Genomic DNA, 19,699 nt, shown 5'->3' on the forward strand with positions numbered 1-19,699 from the left:
AACCGCATTTGCTCCAACCCCTCAGACAGAGAAAAACATCTACAAGATCTCTATCAAGCATTCTTACAACTACAATACCCACCTGCTGAAGTGAAGAAACAAATTGACAGAGCCAGAAGAGTACCCAGAAGTCACCTACTCCAGGACAGGCCCAACAAAGAAAATAACAGGACGCCACTAGCCATCACCTTCAGCCCCCAGCTAAAACCTCTCCAATGCATCATCAAGGATCTACAACCTATCCTGAAGGACGACCCATCACTCTCACAGATCTTGGGAGACAGGCCATTCCTTGCTTACAGACAGCCCCCCAATCTGAAGCAAATACTCACCAGCAACCACACAACAGAACCACTAACCCAGGAACCTATCCTTGCAACAAAGCCCGTTGCCAACTCTGTCCACATATCTATTCAGGGGATACCATCATAGGGCCTAATCACATCAGCCACACTATCAGAGGCTCGTTCACCTGCGCATCTACCAATGTGATATATGCCATCATGTGCCAGCAATGCCCCTCTGCCATGTACATTGGTCAAACTGGACAGTCTCTACGTAAAAGAATGAATGGACACAAATCAGAAGTCAAGAATTATAACATCCAAAAACCAGTCGGAGAACACTTCAATCTCTCCGGTCACTCGATTACAGACCTGAGGATGGCTATCCTTCAACAAAAAAACTTCAAAAACAGACTCCAAGGAGAGACTGCTGAATTGGAATTAATTTGCAAACTGGGATACAATTAACTTAGGCTTGAATATAGACTGGGAATGGATGAGTCATTACACAAAGTAAAACTATTTCCTTATGTTATTTCTCCCCCCCACCCCACCCCCCAGTGTTCCTGAGATGTTCTTGTTAACTGCTGGAATTAGCCTACCTTGCTTGTCACCATGAAAGGTTTTCCTCCCTCCCACCCCTGCTGCTTGTGATGGCTCATCTTAAGTGATCACTCTCCTTACAGTGTGTATGATAAAACCCATTGTTTCATGTTCTCTGTGTGTGTATATAAATCTCCCCTCTGTATTTTCCACCAAATGCATCCGATGAAGTGAGCTGTAGCTCACGAAAGCTTATGTTCAAATAAATTTGTTAGTCTCTAAGGTGCCACAAGTCCTCCTTTTCTTTTTGTTCCCCTTGTGTTTTTAACTGTAACACGCTCCATGCCTTCCCCAGCCCTGAGGAAGGGCACTGTATAGCTTGGAAGCTTGTCTCTTTCACCAGCAGAAGCTGGCCCAGGAAAAGCTGTCTCTCTATAAGGGCCAACGTTGCTCCTGGCTATATAAGCTGGAGAATATCCAGGAGGACTAGGGAGGAGATATGGCTGCCTTGTATACAGCGTTTGTGAGACCATTGATGGATGCTGTGTCCAGTTCTGGGGTTCACACTTCGAAAAAGAAACTGACCAATTGGAAAGGGTTTAGGAAAGAGCTGTGGGAGCGATGCCTTTGAGACAGCCTGCAGGAGCTCGGTCTGTTTAGTTAACTAAGTGAAGACTCAGGCATGTCTCGATCCCCGTCTACACGTACATACGTGGGGAAGAGACTTCTGATAGTTGCTGGCTCTTTAATCTAGGAGGAAAAGGCTGAGTGAGATCCTGTGGCTGGATGCTGAAGCTGCCCGAAGTCAGGCTACAAGTAAGGTGCAGATTGCTGCTTTGGAACAACTGATGTGGATTCTTCCTCGCTCAGAGTCTGGAAATCCAGCCTGGGAGTCTCTCTGGAGCAGACCCACTGCAGAGCTCAGCCAGATGTGTGGGGCTGGGATGTGGAATCCCTTGGGGGGGGGGGTCCTCTGGCCTCTTGCACACAGGTCAAACTAGAGGATTGTTGTGATCCCTTGTGGCCTTATGTATGAAACACACCCACATCTGCTGACATCTGGTCTGTGCAGCGTGGTGCAGTCAAGTGCTGATGTAGGGGAAAGGCCCTTGAACAGATAGCAGCAGGGTGGGGGAAAGGCCGGGGCTTTCACGTTCTGTGTTCAGACCTGCCAAGTCCTTTGTCTGTATGAGACTGAAGCTGGCCTCCCTGGGCAGTGCTGGCGCTTGCTGGTGACGGTCAGGTTTCTGGGCTCTGTACAATCCTTACCTCACTCAGCTGTCTGACGGTGCTGCTCTCCTGCTGCCGGCACTCGGGACTTCCTCCTGTACCACACAGACACATTCCACTTTTACTCCTTCTTTGAGCATCACTGCCACTTGTTGTAGGGTTTGGGGTGTTGGTGACACCCTGGGATCTGCTTTACCCTTTATTATTGGTACTGGGTGCTCTAGTCATAGGCCATGTGGTAGGCACTGGAGTGTGGATAAGTGCTGGAGCACAAGCAGGTACCTTGGGGCAGGCTGCCTTGTGTGGGGGCGGGGGAAGATGGTTGGGGGCAGGTGCTGGAGTGTGGGGGCAGTCATCTGCACATGCGTGGGTCATTGTAACAAGGAGGCTTGTAGAAAGACAACTTCACTCTGCAGTCATCCCTACCATGGTCTCATAACACTGCCTCTCAGGCAGGGATCCTGGTCCAATAGGTGGGGTAGGGGTAGCCCCATTACATAAGAACGGCCATACTGGGTCTGACCAAAGGTCCATCTAGCCCAGTATCCTGTCCTCTGATAGTGGCCGACGCCAGGTGCCCCAGGGGGAATGAACAGAACAGGGAATCACCAAGTGATCCATCCCCTGTCGCCCATTCCCAGCTTCTGACAAACTGAGGCTAGGGACACCCGGAGCATGGAGTTGCATCCCTAACCACTCTGGCTAATAGCCAGTGATGGACGTATCCTCCAGGAACTTATCTAGTTCTTTTTTGAACCCTGCTGTAGTCTAGGTCTTCACAACATCCTCTGGCAAGGAGTTCCATAGGCTGACTGTGCATTGCGTGAAAAAATACTTCCTTGTGTTTGTTTTAAACCTGCTGCCTGTTAATTTCATTGGGTGACCGCTTCTTCTTGTGTTATGTGACAGGATAAAGAAAAGGAGTACTTGTGGCACCTTAGAGACTAACAAATTTATTTGAGCATAAACTGTGAGCTGTAGCTCACGAAAGCTTATGCTCAAATAAATTTGTTAGTCTCTAAGGTGCCACAAGTACTCCTTTTTCTTTTTGCGAATACAGACTAACACGGCTGCTACTCTGAAACATGACAGGATAAACAACACTTCCCTATTTACTTTCTCCACACCAGCCGTGATTTTATAGACCTCTGTCCTATCCTCCCTCAGTTGTCCCTTTTCCAGGCTGAGCAGCCCCGATCTATTCACTTTCTCTGGAGAGGGAAGCTGTTCCATCCCCCACCCGTGGTGGTTGCCCTTCTCTGCCCCATTTGCGGTTCTGATACACACTTGCCCTGCTCCCAGGAGCGAGGTCCGGGCGCGTCCTGCAGACAGAGGGGCGGGAGTGGGCTACGTGGTCTCCGTGGGGTGGCGCCGGCTCGCCGTCGTATGGCTCTGCTGCCATCTGGTGGCTACTGCAGGCATGTCACTGTAACCAGATGTGGGGAGAGCAGGGGCATGCACGGGAATACAAATTTGGCTGCTTTTGGAGGGGCACGTTCCCGAAAATGGGGGCCAGGGCCCCCATCCCTTCTGCCCAAGGCCTTGTCCCTGCCCAAGCCAGAAGCTGGAGCAGGCCTGGTGCTGCGAACCCTCCACCTGCCCTCGGTGGAGGGACTGAGAGCAGCCCATGTACCTGTATCCCAACCCGGGGATAGATGGGGGAAGGTGGGGGGACCCAGGATCCCCACAGCTGTTACCCCGACCTGGCTCTGGCCAGGGGATGGGGCCTGGGAACCACAGCCCTGCCATGATAAGAGCCTTGCGGCCAGGTAGCTGTAAGGCACGTGGACCCTTCACCTGCCCTGGGCAGGGGGCTGCTCTCAGCCCTCCCATCCTGGACAGGTGGAGAGTCCGCTGCACGACTCCCCGGCCAGGCTCCAGCTCCTGGCCTGGCTGGGGATGTGGGGCCAGGGCCTCAAGGGGGGAAGAGGACGGGTGGGGGCCTGGTAATTATCCCGCTGTACTCCGCACTGATGGAGTCCTGTCCCCAGTTCTGGGCATCACACTTCAGAAAAGATGTGGACAAACTGGCGAGAGTCCAGAGGAGAGCAACCAAAACTTGCAAAAAGTGGAGGGCAATGGCCCCACTATTCTGATGACAATGGGCACTTTCTGTGGCCCCCATGGCTGGAGGAGCTGTATCCCCCCCCCCCTTCCCCCCACCCTGGTGGCTGAAGGAGCTGCCTCTCTCCACTGTGGCTCTGGACCGAGTACTGGTGGAGCTGGCTCTCCCGTCCTGGCCCCAGAGGAGTTGTGTGCCCCCTGCTTGCCCCCCCCCTTATGCATGCCTGTGGGTGAGAGAGTTTGGCCTCCTTCGCTGAGTAAAGTGCTTTCACCTCCCCACATCGGGGAGCCCCATGGAGAAGGCTGGACCTCAACTCCGTGTCCTCAGCCTGTTCTCAGCTGCTCCCCGGAGACTCCCTTCCGCTCCCCGTCCCGTGGCCCCTGCAGCAACATCCAGCGTGTGTGTTGTGACACTGGCAGGCCAGGTGCCTCACATGGATACTGACACACAGCTGGCATGGAGCTAGGTCAGTGCGTGTTCACATTGCGAAAAGCAGGGTTAGAGCTGTAGCCTTGTGCTTGCTGTTTGGCTGCAGTGTGGCTGTAGCCTCGTCGCTCCTAGGGTCGAGGAGAGACTGGGGGTGGGGGGTGATGTCTGTTGTTGGACCAGTTTCTCATCAGCATAGAGCGTCTTCACCAGATGCTCTACAGCGCTGCAGTTGTACCTGTACAGCTGCAGTGCTATAGGTGTAGACATGCCCTTAGTGTTTAGACTCTATTAAGTGCATGTAAATTGCTGCCTGCATTAATCTCACTGGTAACGCAGTTTTGCATTGTGAGCCTCCCTACTGGTATAAATGCCCAGACAGGAAAGGACATGAGTTAGTGTGAAATGCTGGGTCCAGTCCTGCCTACAGAGATCGCCCATCGACATCAGACCGATGATTGTGGGACAGCAGAGGATAAGAGACGTTTTTGCCCTCACAAAGAGGAGACATGTCTGTGAATTCCTCCCACTTGCTGAGTGTGCAGCTCACAGTGCAAGGGGGAAGGGAATAAGAACTGTATCACTATGCAGCTTGGACTCTCAAGGGCAAGGTTTTCTAGGCATAAGCAAGAGACCCCCAGTGTTTTACCTGAGTTAGCCCTAAGGGGGGACACAGAGCTTGCTTATTATAGATGCTCCTATTGCCTTTTGAAACCTAAGGTTGTAACTCACTTGTGTTTGTGTTTCCCTGCTTTAACCTTGTAAATAACTAGTTAATAAATCCTAATTAATTCTGGTTAATTAATCCTAATTATAAATCCTAATTAATTAACCCTAGTTAATAAATCTTCAGATCATTTACTATGGGATTGGTTACAAGCGCTGTCTGTTGGGGAGATCTAAGGTGCAGCTGATCTGGGGAGGTGACTGGCACTTTGGGCTGGGGAATGACCTGAATGTTGCTGTGATTTTTGGTACAAGAGGCACCTCTCACAAAGGCAGGCTTGCATCGACGGTGAGAGAGACAGGGTGTCCCAAAGACTGTCTGTGACTCCATGGTCAGGCTGTTACAGAGCCTGAGGAATTCACAGTGTTGGTGAATCTACGTACTGTACAGAACTCACAGCCCGTGTGTGCTTTGTGGCCTGCCCTGAGGGTGGCACCGTGCTCTGGCCCCTGCAGGACAGCTTGGCATGTTTATTGCTGTATGTTGCCGCAGAGCCGGCCCTGCGCAAGCAACCATTGCTCTGTGCCGCAGCTGGGCACGAGGACCCTACGAGGTGCTCAGACAATCTGAAGGAAGGGGCAGGTGTGCCCCTGGAGGTGCTGCCATCCTCCCTGCCCTCCATGTCCTCTCACCTTGCTACATGTAGCTCTGAGTGTCGTGCCTGGTCCTGCCCTGGCAGCCAGCCGTATGCTGCAGGCACCGCTCAGGCAGCCATCACAGCGCCCCAGGAGCACCCATGTGACACTGTGACGAAGCGGGATTGTTCTTAATGTTTCCTCTGAATATTGTGGGGGTGCCTCAGTTTCCCCTATGCAGTTCTTAAGTATCTAGGTGGTGGGATAAGGGTGCGTGATCCTTGCAGAGCCCTAGAGAGCAGGTGTGGGCAGGGGTCTGGACACAGAGAATGGCCGACACCCTGTTTCCTGGCACCTGATGGCCTGGCCCTTCCCCCCTGCAAGGTGAGAGCTAAAAGGCTGGAGAGAGTTTCGGTTTGGGGCTGGCTGGGGACATGGAGTGAAGTGCAGACGGGGTTGTCTGGCTCACTGCCCCCCAAAATGGACCCAGCTGAGGGGTCCTGTTCTCTGCACCTACAACTCTGGTTTAGACCATGTTCCTGTTGTCTAATAAACCTTCTGTTTTACTGGCTGGCTGAGAGTCATGTGTGACTGCGGAGTTGGGGGGCAGGACGCTCTGGCTGCCTGGGCGGACTCGCTGTGGGAAGCGCACAGAGGGGCAGAGGATGCTGAATGCTCCGAGGTCAGACCCAGAAAGGTGGAAGCTGTGTGCGCTTTTTGCCCTGCAGACAGGCTGCTCGCAGAGAGGAGACTTCACCAGAGTCCTGCCTGGCTTCATAGGGAGCAGCTCCAGAGCATCGCCCGGGGACTCCGTGACAGACGCCAACAGTTCGTTAGTGCCCCCAGGGCTCCCAAGGAGGGGGTGCCCTGGTGGTGAGCACGGGGCGGCACTCCAGGGCCCGTGGTGAGCTGGGCTCATTCAAACAATGGGACAGAGGCCAGGGCAGAGTTCCACTGCTAGGAGCCAGGAGTGCAGGCCACCGGCGACTGCGTGGGGCAGGGCCTGGGAAGGATGGAGGGGTCAGAGTGGGCAGTCAGCTGAAGAGGAGCTCCCTGGGCCGCGCTGAGGCCACAAGGCCAGTACGATCCAGGAACGTGTGTGCAGGAGCAGGCTGGGATTGGTACCTCTGCGCATTCAGGCAGCCAACACAAACGGGAACAGCTGGCTTGGCGGTGGCTCGCCGGTAGCCTGGCGGAAAAGGAACCGGAGGTTCTAGTGGATCACAAATGGAATATGACCCAGCATGATGCAGCTGTAAAAATGGTTCCTGTCATTCTGGGGCGTATTAACAGGCATGTCGTATGTACGAGATGGGAAGTCACTGTCCCGCTCTGCTCAGCCCTGGTGAGGCCCCAGCTGGATACTGTGTCCAGTTCTGGGTGCCACGCTTCAGGAAAGATGTGGACAAACTGGAGGGAGTCCAGAGGAGAGTGACCAAACAGTCGAAGGTTGTGACGGAGCAGGGAGTGGGGCGGATTGACCTGGGAACGTTGCAGGGGAGTTTTACTGGGACTGTCTGCATTGGGGATGGGATGGCAGGGGGTGGCTTCGCTGGAGGGATGATACCTGAGCAAGTAACCTGAGCCAGGAGGGGGAGGCTGGGTGAGTTGGCTGGAGGGGGTTTTGAGTTGGGAGTGGACTGGGGAAACGGAGGGAACCCCAAGGCTGGGGTCTAAGCTCCCTGCCCTCCAGAAGGAACTGTCTGAGAGGTCCTGGCTGTACTAACAAGCTCTGTTTGGGGCTGTGTTTCTGTCATCCAATAAACCTTCCATTTTACTGGATGGCTGAGAGTCGCGGAGAATCGCAGGAAGAGGGGGGTGCAGGGCCCGAACACCCCCACACTCCCTGACAAAGATTGGAAAACCTGACTCTGAGGAAGGTTAAAAGACTGGGCATTTAGTCTGATGAACAGAAGGCTGAGTGGGAGCTGAGAACAGCCTGCAGAGACACTGAGGCCGTTACACATAGGACGGGGGTCAGTTGTCCTCCGTGTGCACTGGAGGCTTGGCGAGAAAAGAGACTGAGGTTCGATCTTAGGACACCCTTCGGACACCCTGTCTAACTCCAAGGATAGAGCAGGAGAGGGAGGACAGTGCAGCGGTCAGAGCCTGGCCTCGGCTTGGGAGACCAGGGCTCGATTCCTTGCTCTGCCAGACTCCCTGTGTCACCTGGGACAAGTCACTTGGTCCCGCCATGCCTCAGTTCCTCATTGGTGCCATGGGGATACTGACCCTGCCCGGCCACATGGGGCGGGGGTGTGGCAGGGTTGGGGCCGAGCTGATGTGCGGGTGTAGCCAGGGCGACACGGGTGTAGCTGGGCCAGCATGAGGCTGTAGTCAGTGGCGGCGTGGGGACAGAGACGTGGAAAGCTCGGAGATCTGCTGGTGAAAAGCCCTGGGTGAGAAAGGGGAGTTATTACTGATAAGCACGTGGACGAGGCTGGGGGAGCTGTGGATCCTCCATGGCTTGGGGTTTCTGAGAATGGGTTGGACAAGCCCTTGTAAAGAAGGGTGTCGGTAACAGTCGGCCCTGCCTCAGCACAGGGGGCTGGACTTGGTGAGCTCTCAAGGTCCTTTCCAGCCTGACAGTGTGTGATCCCGTGGCTTGGGAGAGCCGTGCTGGAGCGCTGTGTCGGGGCTAGGCCCACATTTCAAAGAAGGTGCTGAATAAGGGGAGAGGGTGCAGAACAGAGCCCCAGAAATGATCTGAGGGCTGGGGCCCAGCGGGAAGAGCCACTCAGCCCCTGGGGGGGTGACTCGGTTAGCATGCATTGGTACCATCCTGTGGACACCAGCTGGGGAGCAGGTAGCTGAGAGAGACCGGACAGAACCGACAGCAGGACGTTAAAACCCAGCTAATTCAGGGAGGAGTTGGGCATAAACTTCCAAATGAGGGATCAACCCGTGAGAGGAGCAAACCCCCAGAGCAGCAATGGGGTCTCTGTACTTGGCTGTCTCCAGAGCCAGGCAGGTACCTGCTGGAAGGTGCTTGGCTAAACACCAGTTATTGGCTCAGACCAGGCTAAGTGAGTGAGATTCCCTCCCCTGTCGGTGCAGGAGCTCAGACGAGATGATTGAAGGGTCCCTTTGGGCCCTGGACTCTGGGTGTCTGTGGGAGAGGGTGGCCAAGGCAGGACTCTGCTCCTGGCCAGTGCCTGATTGCAGCGCCTGATTTCTCCAGGCTGCAGTCACTGACTCATGCCTACCCCGGCTCGCCTGCCCTCACATCTCCAGCACCCATGGCTCCTCACAGTACCGCCGAGCGTGGATGAGGGCACTGTGTTACCTGGCTGGGCAGGAGACAGGGATCCTAGCCATGGATACTTGGGGGGGAGTGCCATTGCACCCTACTGTTTAAATGGAGGTTCATGCCCCCCCTTGTGAGAACTCCCCTTGGCCTCTGACTGGAGCTGGGGGGTAACAGCAGAGCACTTCCCTTGGCCAGCTGGATGAGCGTGGCCCCCCGCCACATTCGCAGTCCCTGGTGTGCCCCTGGGTCCAAGCCGCCGGAGAGCAAGTGTAAAGGAGGACCAGCATGTGGGGGGAGAGGAAACGCAGCTGTTCAGATTGCAGGTCCCTGCGCTGGCAGCTCTGCCGGGAGCCCCTGTGGGCGGGTGTGCCAGCTCTGTGCCCTGCTCCTCCCTGGGTTCAGGGCAGGCTGGCCTGTGGCTCTGGGGAGGAACCGCTGAGGCAGCCAGGGAGCTGAGCTGGTGCTGAGGGGAGGGAAGGGGGCGGGCGCGGTCCACGGGCCAGCGCTCTCTGGCCTCCTGCCCTCTGCTCCCTTGGCAGCGGCTGGAGTGGGTGCAGGGCCATGGCCCCTGGCCAGGGGAGCTCTGTATGCGCAGCGCCTGGGGCCCATCCCAAGGGCCTGGCTCCCGTTCCAGGGCAGGATCCAGCACCAGAGTTTGTGGCACGCCAGCCGGGGGCCAGGTCTGGGCATGCAGGCGCAGTGTGAGCGGAGGAGCTGAGAGTGAAGGTGCACGGAGCCGGGGCGCTGTCAGTCCGCACTGCCCTAGCTGGGCCGGGGCGCCTCTGGGGCATGGAGCAGGTGGAGTCCAGCAGCTGACCATGGCTGAGGGCTGGCCGTGGAGCTCCCGGCCCAGGGCTGCGTGCCCCCGCAGAGCTGTGAGCATGTGCGAGTCGCTGGACCTGCAGGGCGACCCGGCAGTGCAGGCTGCCCTCACGGCTGCCCAGCAGCAGAAGAGACGGCCCAAGAGCCTGTGCTCGGTGGGCAATGGTCTAGGCCCTGGTGCCCTGCTGCCCCCCACCAGAGCCCGCAGCGGCTTGCTGGACTTCTTCAGGCTGCGGCCTCCCCGCCGGCGGGAGGAGAGGGGCCTGCCTCTCCTGCTGCCCCCAGGGGGGGCCCATGGGGCAGATGGGGCGCAGCGCCTGCGCCTAGCGAGCATGACCTGCCTGCCCTCGGGGCGGCAGCCGCCCGTTGCTGAGGCCTCGGGCTTCCTGCGGGGCAGCTCCCTGTGGGGCAGCGGGCGTTGGGACATCTTCCGGGGCAGTGGCCGCAGCAGCCCCGGCCCCAGGAGGAACTTCAGCTCCCTGCGCAAGAGCTTCAGCTTCCGCCTGCGGCGGGGCCAGGAGCTGCGGCGTTCGGAGTCAGGGGGGCTTCTGCGCCCTCCGCGCCTCCGCACCAAGAGTGAGGGTGACGCCAGCTCCCTGCACACCTGCCCCAGCAAGCGGGACCTGCTGTACCCGGAGCTGGGGCGAGCAGGTGTGAAGCCGTGCTCAGGCCCCGGCCAGGCTGGCAGCCTCTGGAAACTCCTCACAAGCCGCTTCTGCAGGCGGGACCGGGGCAGAGCCGCGCCCCAGGAGCCCCCCCGAGGCGCCAAGCCCCTCCGTGTGGCCGTGGGGGGCAGCCCGCTGCGAGCGTTGGGTAAGTGCCGCCCAGCTCCGGTGCCGCGAGGAGGAGCTTAGGCTGCTTGGGAAGGGCAGGTGGGCTGGGCAGCCGGAGAGAGCTGCCCCAGTGAGAGTGTGGGGTTGGGGGAGATGAGGCAGTGAAAGCCCCGGGCCATGGGGCCGGGGAGGGGAGAAACTGTCCCAGTGAGAGCTGTGGGGCTCGGGGGTGGTGAGAGCCCTGGGCTGTGGGGTTGGTATGGGGGAGGGCAGTGAGAACCTGTCCCAGGCCCTGGGCTGGGGGCAGGCAGCAAGAGCTTGCTCCAGTGAGGGCCCCTGCCTGTGGGGCTGGGGGAGGGGCGGTGAGAGCCTGCCCCAGTGAGGTCCTCAGGCCCTGGTCACAGTTGTTGGGGGGTGACACATTTAGGCTCTTTTCTGCACGGGGGCTGAAATGCTGGTTCCTGTAGCCCTGGGTGAGCACGGGAGAGGGGTGTTGTATGGGTGAGGGGACCTGGATCCCACTTTCCAAGGGAAGTCTGCGGTGCTGTCGTCACAGGTGCTGAACGAACAGCGGCTCGTTTGGTACCCTGGGCGCTCTCCGGGGAGAGGTGCCCCACCACCCCGAGTGGTTCAGCAGGAGCAGGCAGGGCCATGTAGCTGTGGTGAGAGCGGGGGGCAGAGGCTGGGAGCAGGGGGCGAAGGGCATGGAGCACCGGGCCAGAAGGTGGCCCCCGGCGGGGGTCTCTGGCTCATGCGCCAGTTGGAGGGCTCTGGCAGGTCTGGCCACATATGGTGAATGAGGTTCCTGGGTAGTGCCCAGCCTGGGCCTGAGGCTGACGCAGCCAGCCTGTCTCAGAGCTTCCTTCCCTGAACCCTGTGCGCTTGAGCAGTGCAGGAGCCGCGCTGGGCATCTCCCTGACAGGGTCTGCGCTGGCGCCCTTCCTGGTGGCGGCTGGCTTACTCCCAGGCCCCCGCTGGGCAGAGCTGTGGCAGGGCAGTGCCGTGGGCATGGGTGGACGAGGCCGTTTTCATGGCCTGCTTTTCCCTGGCCTGTTCTACTTGAGTCAGACTGGACGGTCACAGGGGTCCCTTCTGGCCGGGGAATCCGTGACTCCCACTTGTCGCTTGTGGGGCTCTGGCAATGTATGGCCACAAGGTCTGCGTGGACAGAAGCAGGTGCTGCCACTTGCCATCTGTCCCACAGCTCATGCTGCCTTGGGCCTGCTCCTTCCTCAGAGCCTAGGGCTCCTCTGGCTTGCTGGAGCCATGGCATGGAGCAGCCCTGGTGCTGAACCTGCCCAGCTGGGGTCATGGCACGGAGCAGCCCCAGTGCGGAACCTTCCCAAGGTGGCTCTGACCTGGGTTTGTGTGAGGGTGGCAGTGGCCTGCAGCCTCGCGTGTGCCCAGCCTGGAGCGGTGGGTGGGAGGGATGCCCTGGCTGGGGTGGCGCTGGGCTAGGCAGAGAACAGTGGCTGCAGGGTGGTGCATGCTGGCAAGTGGGCAGTCAGGGGGTCGGGCTGCTCTCACAGATGGGTCCCCAGTGGGTCAGGGCACCATGCTCACCAGGTGCCTGCTCAGACCCAGGGTTCCTCTGGTTTCCATCCTGCTCTTGGCTCAGAGTGATTGTGAAAGCATAGCTGCTCTCTCCTGGAGGCGACTGACTGGGACTAGCAAGGGGGCCTTGGGCCATTTCTATTCCCTACAGCCTGGGCTCCCCAGAGGAGCCAGCTCTAGGTCTGGGAAGCTTCACAAGAGGGAGTGGGCCAGAGATGCCGAGCTGGGTGAGCAGCGAAGGGATGGCAGAAGGGCTGGGTCAGGCACTGCACTGGGGCTCTTATCCAGGGTGGTGCCCCTGGTATTACTGCAGGATGGTAGGATGCATATGCCATCAGCCTCTGTGCTTCTCTCACCTTCCAGGGGAGGGGCTGTGTGTGCTTTATCGGCATAGACTAGCCCCAGTTCCCTGATGGTGCAGAAAGGATGGAACTTGATGCAGGTCTCGGGGCTCCCTGGGCCTGCATGCTGCCTCCTGGCATGTCCCCTGGTTGGAGCTGGGGGGTGCAGAGCTCAGCGCTGCTGAACTCCTGAAGCAGGAGGTTCCCAGGCTGCAGGGAGGCAGCGTTCATGGCTCAGGAATGTGGGTGCGTCCCAAACAGAGGAGGGTTTGGCCCCTTCCCTTGCAGCGGGGGACCTGTTCCTACTTGCCAGCCGCCCCATGCAGGAGCTGCCTCCCAAGTACAGCTGCGGCTTGGGCCAGAGCGTGTGACTGGGGAGCTGTCTGCAGCACCGAGGAAAAGAGGATGAAGGAGGGCAATAGAATTAACACCAGTCAGTGTGGGTTTGTGGGAAGTAGCCCGTCAAACAACCGAGATCTCTCTCTGTTAATGAGATCATCCCTTTGGTTGGTAAAGGTGTCGGCACAAAGACTTAGACGTCTGTAAGACACTTGTGTTGGTCCCACACGACATCTGGATTAAGTAATGGAGAACGATATAAAATTAACCTGGCACACATTCAATGCATTAAAAACTAGCTAGTGGCTGGCTCTCACAGTGTTGCTGCAAATCATCCTGCAGCGGGTCTGTTTCTAGGGGGTCCCTCTGCTGGTTAATATTTTTATCAGTGACCTGGAAGAAAACATAAAATCCCAACTGAAAGTTTGCAGCTGACACACAGACTGGGGGAGGGGTAAATAAGGAAGAGGACAGGCCCGACAGAGTGATCATCGGGATCACTTGGTAAATCGGGCACTAGTATCTATATGCGTTTGAATACAGGCAAATGTCAAGTCATACCTCTAGGAATAAAGGCTGTAGGCCATACTTGCGGGATGGGGGACTCTATCCTGGAAATCAGACTCTGAAAAGGACTTGGGGGTCTTGGGGGCAGATAATCAGCTGAACATGAGCTTCCAGTGCGATGCTGTGGCTAGGGGCTAATGCAGTCCTGGGGAATCTCGGAGCAGAGAGGTGATTTTTACCTCCGCTTGGCACTGGTGCGACCGCTGCTGGACTTCTGTGTCAGCACTCCAGAAGGCTGTTGATAAATTGCAGCAGGTTCAGAGAAGAGGCCCTGAGGACGGTGATAGTGACAGACTCACGGAGCTCAGTCTGTTTCGCTTAAGGAAGAGAAAGCATAGGGCCACTTCATCACAGTGGGCAAGTACCGACGTGAGGACCCGAAAGGGCTGTTCAGTCTGTCAGACAGAGCTGGGCCCTGCATGCTGGCAGAATGACTAGACATCTAGTTCTGAGGCCGGGAGGTCTAGGTTGACCTCCTGTGCAGCCCATAGGACTCCCCAGGATAATTCCTGTTGGAACTAGAGCTTTGCTTTACAAGGCATCCAGTCTTGCCAGTGACGGAGAAACCACCACCATCCTTGGTTAGCTGTGGAGAGCTGCGTGCTGTGACTCACATGTGAACACCAACCTCAAGGCAGGCTGGCAAGGAGCAATGCACAAACCCACCTTGGCCGTGAGTTCTGTACTTTGCGAGTGTGAACTCCTCAGGGACTACAGCAGCCTGACCATGGAGTCACCGACTGTCACCTTGGTATCTGGTCTGCCTCACTGCCCAGGAGAGCCTGCCTGTGATAGATGGAAGGGTCACAGCAATAGTCAGGTTTCAGAGGGGTAGCTGTGTTAGTCTGTCAGTAAAAACAATGAGGAGTCCGTTGGGCACTTTAGAGACTAGCATCTGATGAAGTGGGTTATATCCCATGAAAGCTTATGCTCAGTAGTGAGGCGGTGTGGTGCCCCGCCGCCCCAGAGAGGGACAAGCCCATCTGGGTGCCAGAGTGGGCGGAGCCAGCGAGCTCTGAGCCCACCCCGTAGCGGGCCAGGTGGCGACCCGGAAGTATAAAAGCTCGCACTTGGAGCTCACTGAGGGCCCGGGCACCGGGGAGGCCAGACGCCTCCAGCCTGTCCTGCGACCGGGAAGCCCCCGCGGCCCAAGGTGCGTGCCAGGAGTCGGCGGCCTGTCCTGCGCCCGCTACCCAGAGGAGTCGCCGGGCCTGCCGCTCGCCTGCTACCCCGAGGAACCCAGGGTGCTGGACGCCCCGGCGGGCACCACCTTCACCCAGGTCCCCCAAGAGGGGGAATGAGGAAGTAGCCCAGGGGCAGCCGACCCGAGTCTGGCTGCAGCACTGCCAGAGCCCATGTCAGTGTGTTGGGCCAGGATCCCCACTGACCCAGCAGCGGGTCGTTTGCCGCTGCTAGGGCCCCGGGCTGGGACGCAATGGAGTGGGAGGGCCTGCGTCCCCCCCCCAACTCGCAGGTGGCCGTCTGCCCCTCCGCCAGGTCCTTTAGGGCCTGGGCCCGTGAACGCTGAACTGTTTGCTCAGCCCCTGCCGGAGGGCCGGAGCTGCTGACTTGCTTGCCCCACCCTGACCCAGGGCCTGGGCCTATTTCTACATACTGTTTGCTGCTGCTCAGCCCCTGCCGGAGGGCCGGAGCACCTGACCTGTTGTTGCCCCGCCCTGACCTAGGGCCCGGGCTTACGGTGCTTATTTCAGTTGCCACAGGGGCTGCCGAGGGAGACTCCCGCGGCTGGACTAATTTCCCCAAACATTATCTGTGTGTCGTGAGCCAGTGTGGCTCCCCGCCGCCCCGGAGAGGGTCGAGCCCCGGCTAGCCGCATTACATGCCTAAATAAATTTGTTAGTCTCTAAGGTGCCACAGGACTTCTCATTGTTTTTAGCAATATTCAGGTCACTCCCAGGCCGAAAGGGCCATGTCAGTTGTATCTTAGCTCTTACATCAAAAAGACAAGGCAAACCTGTAATAAACTAGCTACAGACGTGTTAACTAGGAAAAGGAAACTAGTTATTTATGAGGTTAAAGCAGGTGAATGAACACACAAACACATGTTTCAATCTTAAGTTTCAAAAAGTAATAGAAGCTTCTAGATCAGCAAGCTATGTGTGACCTTTAGGGCTAACCCAGGCTGAGCACTGGGGATCCCTTGTTTATGCCTGGAACCCCTCCTCCCCCCATAGTCTATACACCACAGAGATCCAGGGGTTTTTATTCCTCTCCTCCCATGTGCTCTGAGCTGCAAACTCAGCTGACCGGAGGGATCCCCTTGCACTACTCGTCCTTGTGGGAATGTGGGGAGGACGTAATGCCTCTGCTGGAGAGCACTTCTGCGCAGTAGGTTAATGTCTCCTGTCTGGTGATGTACACTGTCACGGAGGCTCATGGTACAGCCGCTCAGATATCACCTCACGACATGAGGTACGGCCATTATAAGGGAGATTAATGCCGGCAGCAGTTTACAAGCATTCCATACAGTCTGACAGCTAGCCCCGTTCTGTGATTCTGTTCTAACAATGGTAACACCCAGGTGAGCCAGCCTGAGCCCAGCTAGGTATCTGTCAGTGTTCAGTGAGATACAGGGTCCTTGGCAGGAGCTGACACCTGGTCTGCCAGCGGCACAAGTTGTTCCAGTGGTTAATTATCCACACTGTCCAAAGATGTACACTTTCTTTCCAGTCTGAATTCGGCTAGCTTCAGCTTCCAGCCACTGGATCGGGTTAGACCTTACTCTGCTAGACTGAAGAGCCAATTGCCAGACATTGGTTCCGCATGTAGGTAGCTGTAAACTGCGATCAGATCACCCATAACTTTTGCTTTGTTCAGCTAGAGAGAGTGAGCTCTTTGAGCCTATCGTAAGGCAGGTTTTCCAATCCTTTAATCATTCTCTTGGCTGTTCTCTAAACCCTCTGCAATTTATCCACATCCTTCTTGCACTGCGGACAGCAGAAATGGACACCATATTCCAGCAGCGTCGCACCAGTGTCAGGTACAAAGGTAAAATAACCTCTCTGCTCCTCCTTGAGATTCTGTTCTTACCTCGTAGGATGGCATTAGCCCTTTTGGCCACCGTGTAGCATGGGGGGTACTCTTGTTTAGCTGATTATCTACCATGACCCCCAAGTCCTTTCCAGGGCCCCTGATTCCCAGCCTAGAGTCCCCCATCATGTAAGCATGGCCAATATTCTTTGTTCCTGGTTGGATTACTCTACATCTGGCCAGATTGAGATGCATATTGTTCAGTTGCTCCCGGTTTACCAAGTGATTGAGATCACTCTTTGGTCTGTAACCTGTCCTCTTCGTCATTTCCCGCTCCTCCAATCTTTGCCTACAGACTTGGGTCAGTGATGACAAACATGTTAAACAGGGCCAAGAACTGCTCCCTGTGGAACCCCACTCGAAATACTGCCACTCGATGATGATTCCCTGTTCACCATTACATTTTGAGACCTGGTGGGGGAGGTGATATCTTTTATTGGACCAACTTCTGCTGGTGAGAGAGACGAGCTTTCAAGATTACCCAGAGCTCTTCTTCAGGTCCGTGTGGGCTCGAAAGCTTGTCTCTCTCCCCAACAGAAGTTGGTCTAATAAAAGACATCCCCTCCCCCGCCTGGTTGCTCCAATGTCCTGGGACCAACTCAGCTAAAACAACCTTACCTGTGACATTTTGAGACTTGTCAGTCAGTCATCTTTTAATCCATTGGATGGGTACCAGGTTAATTCTTAATTTGTTCTAGTCAAATGCCTTCTAGAAGTCCAAGTCTATTACATCAATGCTATTCTCTTTATCGGTCAAACTGGTAATCTCATTAAAAGAAAATAACTGGTTAGTTTGACAGGCTCCATTTTTCATAAACTGGTGTTGATTGACATTAATTTCATTACCCTTCTTTAGTCCTTTATTGATTGAGTTCCAGATTAGCCACTCCATTATTTTACCCAGGATCAGTGCAGACCGATAGAACTGTAATTACCAGGGTCATCCCATTTTTGTTTTTCCCATAAATATTGGCACATCAGTAGCTTTCTTGTAATCCTCGGGAACTTCCCTAATGTTCCAAGACTTAATGAAAATCAACAGTAACGGTCCAGCGAGCCCCTGAGACAGCTCTTTTAAAACTCTTGGGTGCAAGTTATCTGGACCTATTGATTTAAAAATGATAACTTTAGTAGCTGCTGTTTAACATCCTCCTGTAGTATTGTCATCGTCGTCATCACTGTGATATGATTACATCCTCTGTTTTGTCCCAAATACAAAACAGAAATATGTATTGAACACTTCTGCCTTTTCTGCATTATTGATGATTCTACCATTTCCATCTAGTAATGGACCATTGTTAGCGTTCTTTTTGTTCGTAATATACTGAAAAAACACCTTCTGCTGGCCAGAGATTCCTCCTTGTGGCCTTTTGCTTTCCTTATCACTTTCTACAAGTCTGATCTTCTGATTTATATTCATTAATATACGCTTCCCCTTGCTTCCATTTGTTATCTGTTGTTTTTTTATTTTTTGTTGCTGTGACGCAGCAGGGAGTGGTGTGGATTTGACCTGGGAATGTTGCAGGGGAGTTTCACTGGGGATGGGAGACTTCCCTTGAGGGACGATACCTGAGCCAGGAGGGGGGTTGGGGCGAGGTGACACCTTCTGCCTGGGAAACTGGACAAAGGCTGGAGGAGGAGCTGGCAGGGGGCTGGGTGAGATGGCTGGAGGGGTTTCCAGTTTTGGGGAGTTGACTGGGGAAGAGGAGGGAGCCCCAAGGCTGGGGTCTAATCTCCTTGCCCCCAGAAGGGCCTGACTAAGGGGTCCCGTTTATGCCTGCAAGCTCTGGTCTGGACTGTGTTCCTGTTGTCTCTAATAAAACTTCTGTTCTACTGGCTGGCTGAGAGTCACGGTGAATCGCAGGAAGTGGGGGTGCAGGGCCCTGACTCCCCCTCACGCCGTGACAATTGCCTTTTGCTTCCCTTCTGAACTGGGTTGTTGTTTTAGCTAATGCAGCTTTCCTTTCCGATTATGGACTTGTGGCTTTTGGGGCATCTAGCAAAATGTTCTTAAATAAATAATTCCAAATGGTCATTTTTATTTTCAGTTTGAATTCTTCCTCATGGAAGATGCCATGGTTGATCGTTGTTTTTAGCTTTGTGAAACTGGCCTTCTGAAAGCCCCAAGTATATAGATCTGCAATTACCTGGGTTGTCCCATGTATATTACTGGTCTGGACTTTAGTTTGTTTGCACATAACAAACGTGATTAATAACCATTCACTTTTAGTTCTGTGACCGATTCCTTGCTATGTGTCAGGATAGGTGCAATATAGAACCCCCATGATGGATCTCACCCTTTTTGAGTTCGGACCTTCAGGAAGCTTGGCTGAGTGAAATGGAAGGATTTGCTGGGGCTAGAGTGCTTTCCACAGCTAAGGGGAAGTGGCTGGGAGAAGAGGAAGATTTTTCACCTTGCGTACAGTGAAATCATGAAACACTCCCATGCACCATCTCTTACACGTCGCACTGCCCTGCCAAGGGAAACGTTAACATTAACTGAAGAGCATCGAGTAGGAGAAGGGAGGTGTGGTGCCTTTCACATACAGCATTAGGAGAAACCATTACGATGTCTGGTGCTGTGTCCACACTTCAAAAGAGATGCGGACAAATTGGAGAGGGGTCAGAGAAAAGCGACAAGAATGATCTGAGGTCTGGGAAACCTGCCTTCGAGTGAGAACCTGAAGGAGCTCAATCAACCTGGTTTTATGAGAGAAGGTTAAAGGTGACTGGGCCATGGTGTATAAAGCCTGCCTAGGGAGGAGATGGCTGAGAGCAGATGTCTCGCTAGCTGGGCAGACAAAGGCAGCACAAGAGCCGGTGGCACGACAGTTTCAGGCTCCGAGTTTTGGTAGTGAGGGTAACTCACCATTGGAGCAGATTGAAGTGGGGATTTACGTGATGTTTCCAGGAAGGACGTGCATGGCAGAGACCCACCTGGCCAGGGATTGCTGGTTACAAATCCACTCTTGAGGCAGCGCAGAAGACAGGAGGTGTGCACGTCAGCTACTGGTGCTGTCTGGCTGGTGTGGCAGGGTCCTTAAAGAACGTGCTGACACTGACCCATATCAACAAATGCCAGAGTTGAAGAGCAGGGTGTGTTCTGGAGACACACTGCTGAGGTGCCTGGCTTTGCAGCATGCCTGACTCGC

The 19,699-nt window shown here is 55.5% G+C and overlaps 1 protein-coding gene across 4 annotated transcripts in view; it reads left to right on the top strand.

Moving 5' to 3' along the window:
• AGAP3 (ArfGAP with GTPase domain, ankyrin repeat and PH domain 3) overlaps window positions 1-19,699 on the top strand; it is a 243,096-nt gene that overhangs the window by 72,742 nt on the left and 150,655 nt on the right. Inside the window, exon 1 of one of the 4 annotated variants that reach the window (XM_043509842.1) lies at window positions 9,837-10,735. The exons of 2 other annotated variants lie outside the window; for them this stretch is intronic. In XM_043509842.1, the coding sequence (XP_043365777.1) occupies window positions 9,919-10,735 (817 nt within the window). In that variant the 5' untranslated portion in view covers window positions 9,837-9,918. Of the gene's footprint in view, window positions 1-9,836; window positions 10,736-19,699 lie in introns of those variants that run through there. One more of the 4 variants, XM_043509841.1, reaches the window with a different exon arrangement.

Source organism: Dermochelys coriacea, chromosome 2, assembly GCF_009764565.3.
Source record: "Dermochelys coriacea isolate rDerCor1 chromosome 2, rDerCor1.pri.v4, whole genome shotgun sequence".
In the NCBI taxonomy this organism is placed as follows: domain Eukaryota; kingdom Metazoa; phylum Chordata; order Testudines; family Dermochelyidae; genus Dermochelys; species Dermochelys coriacea.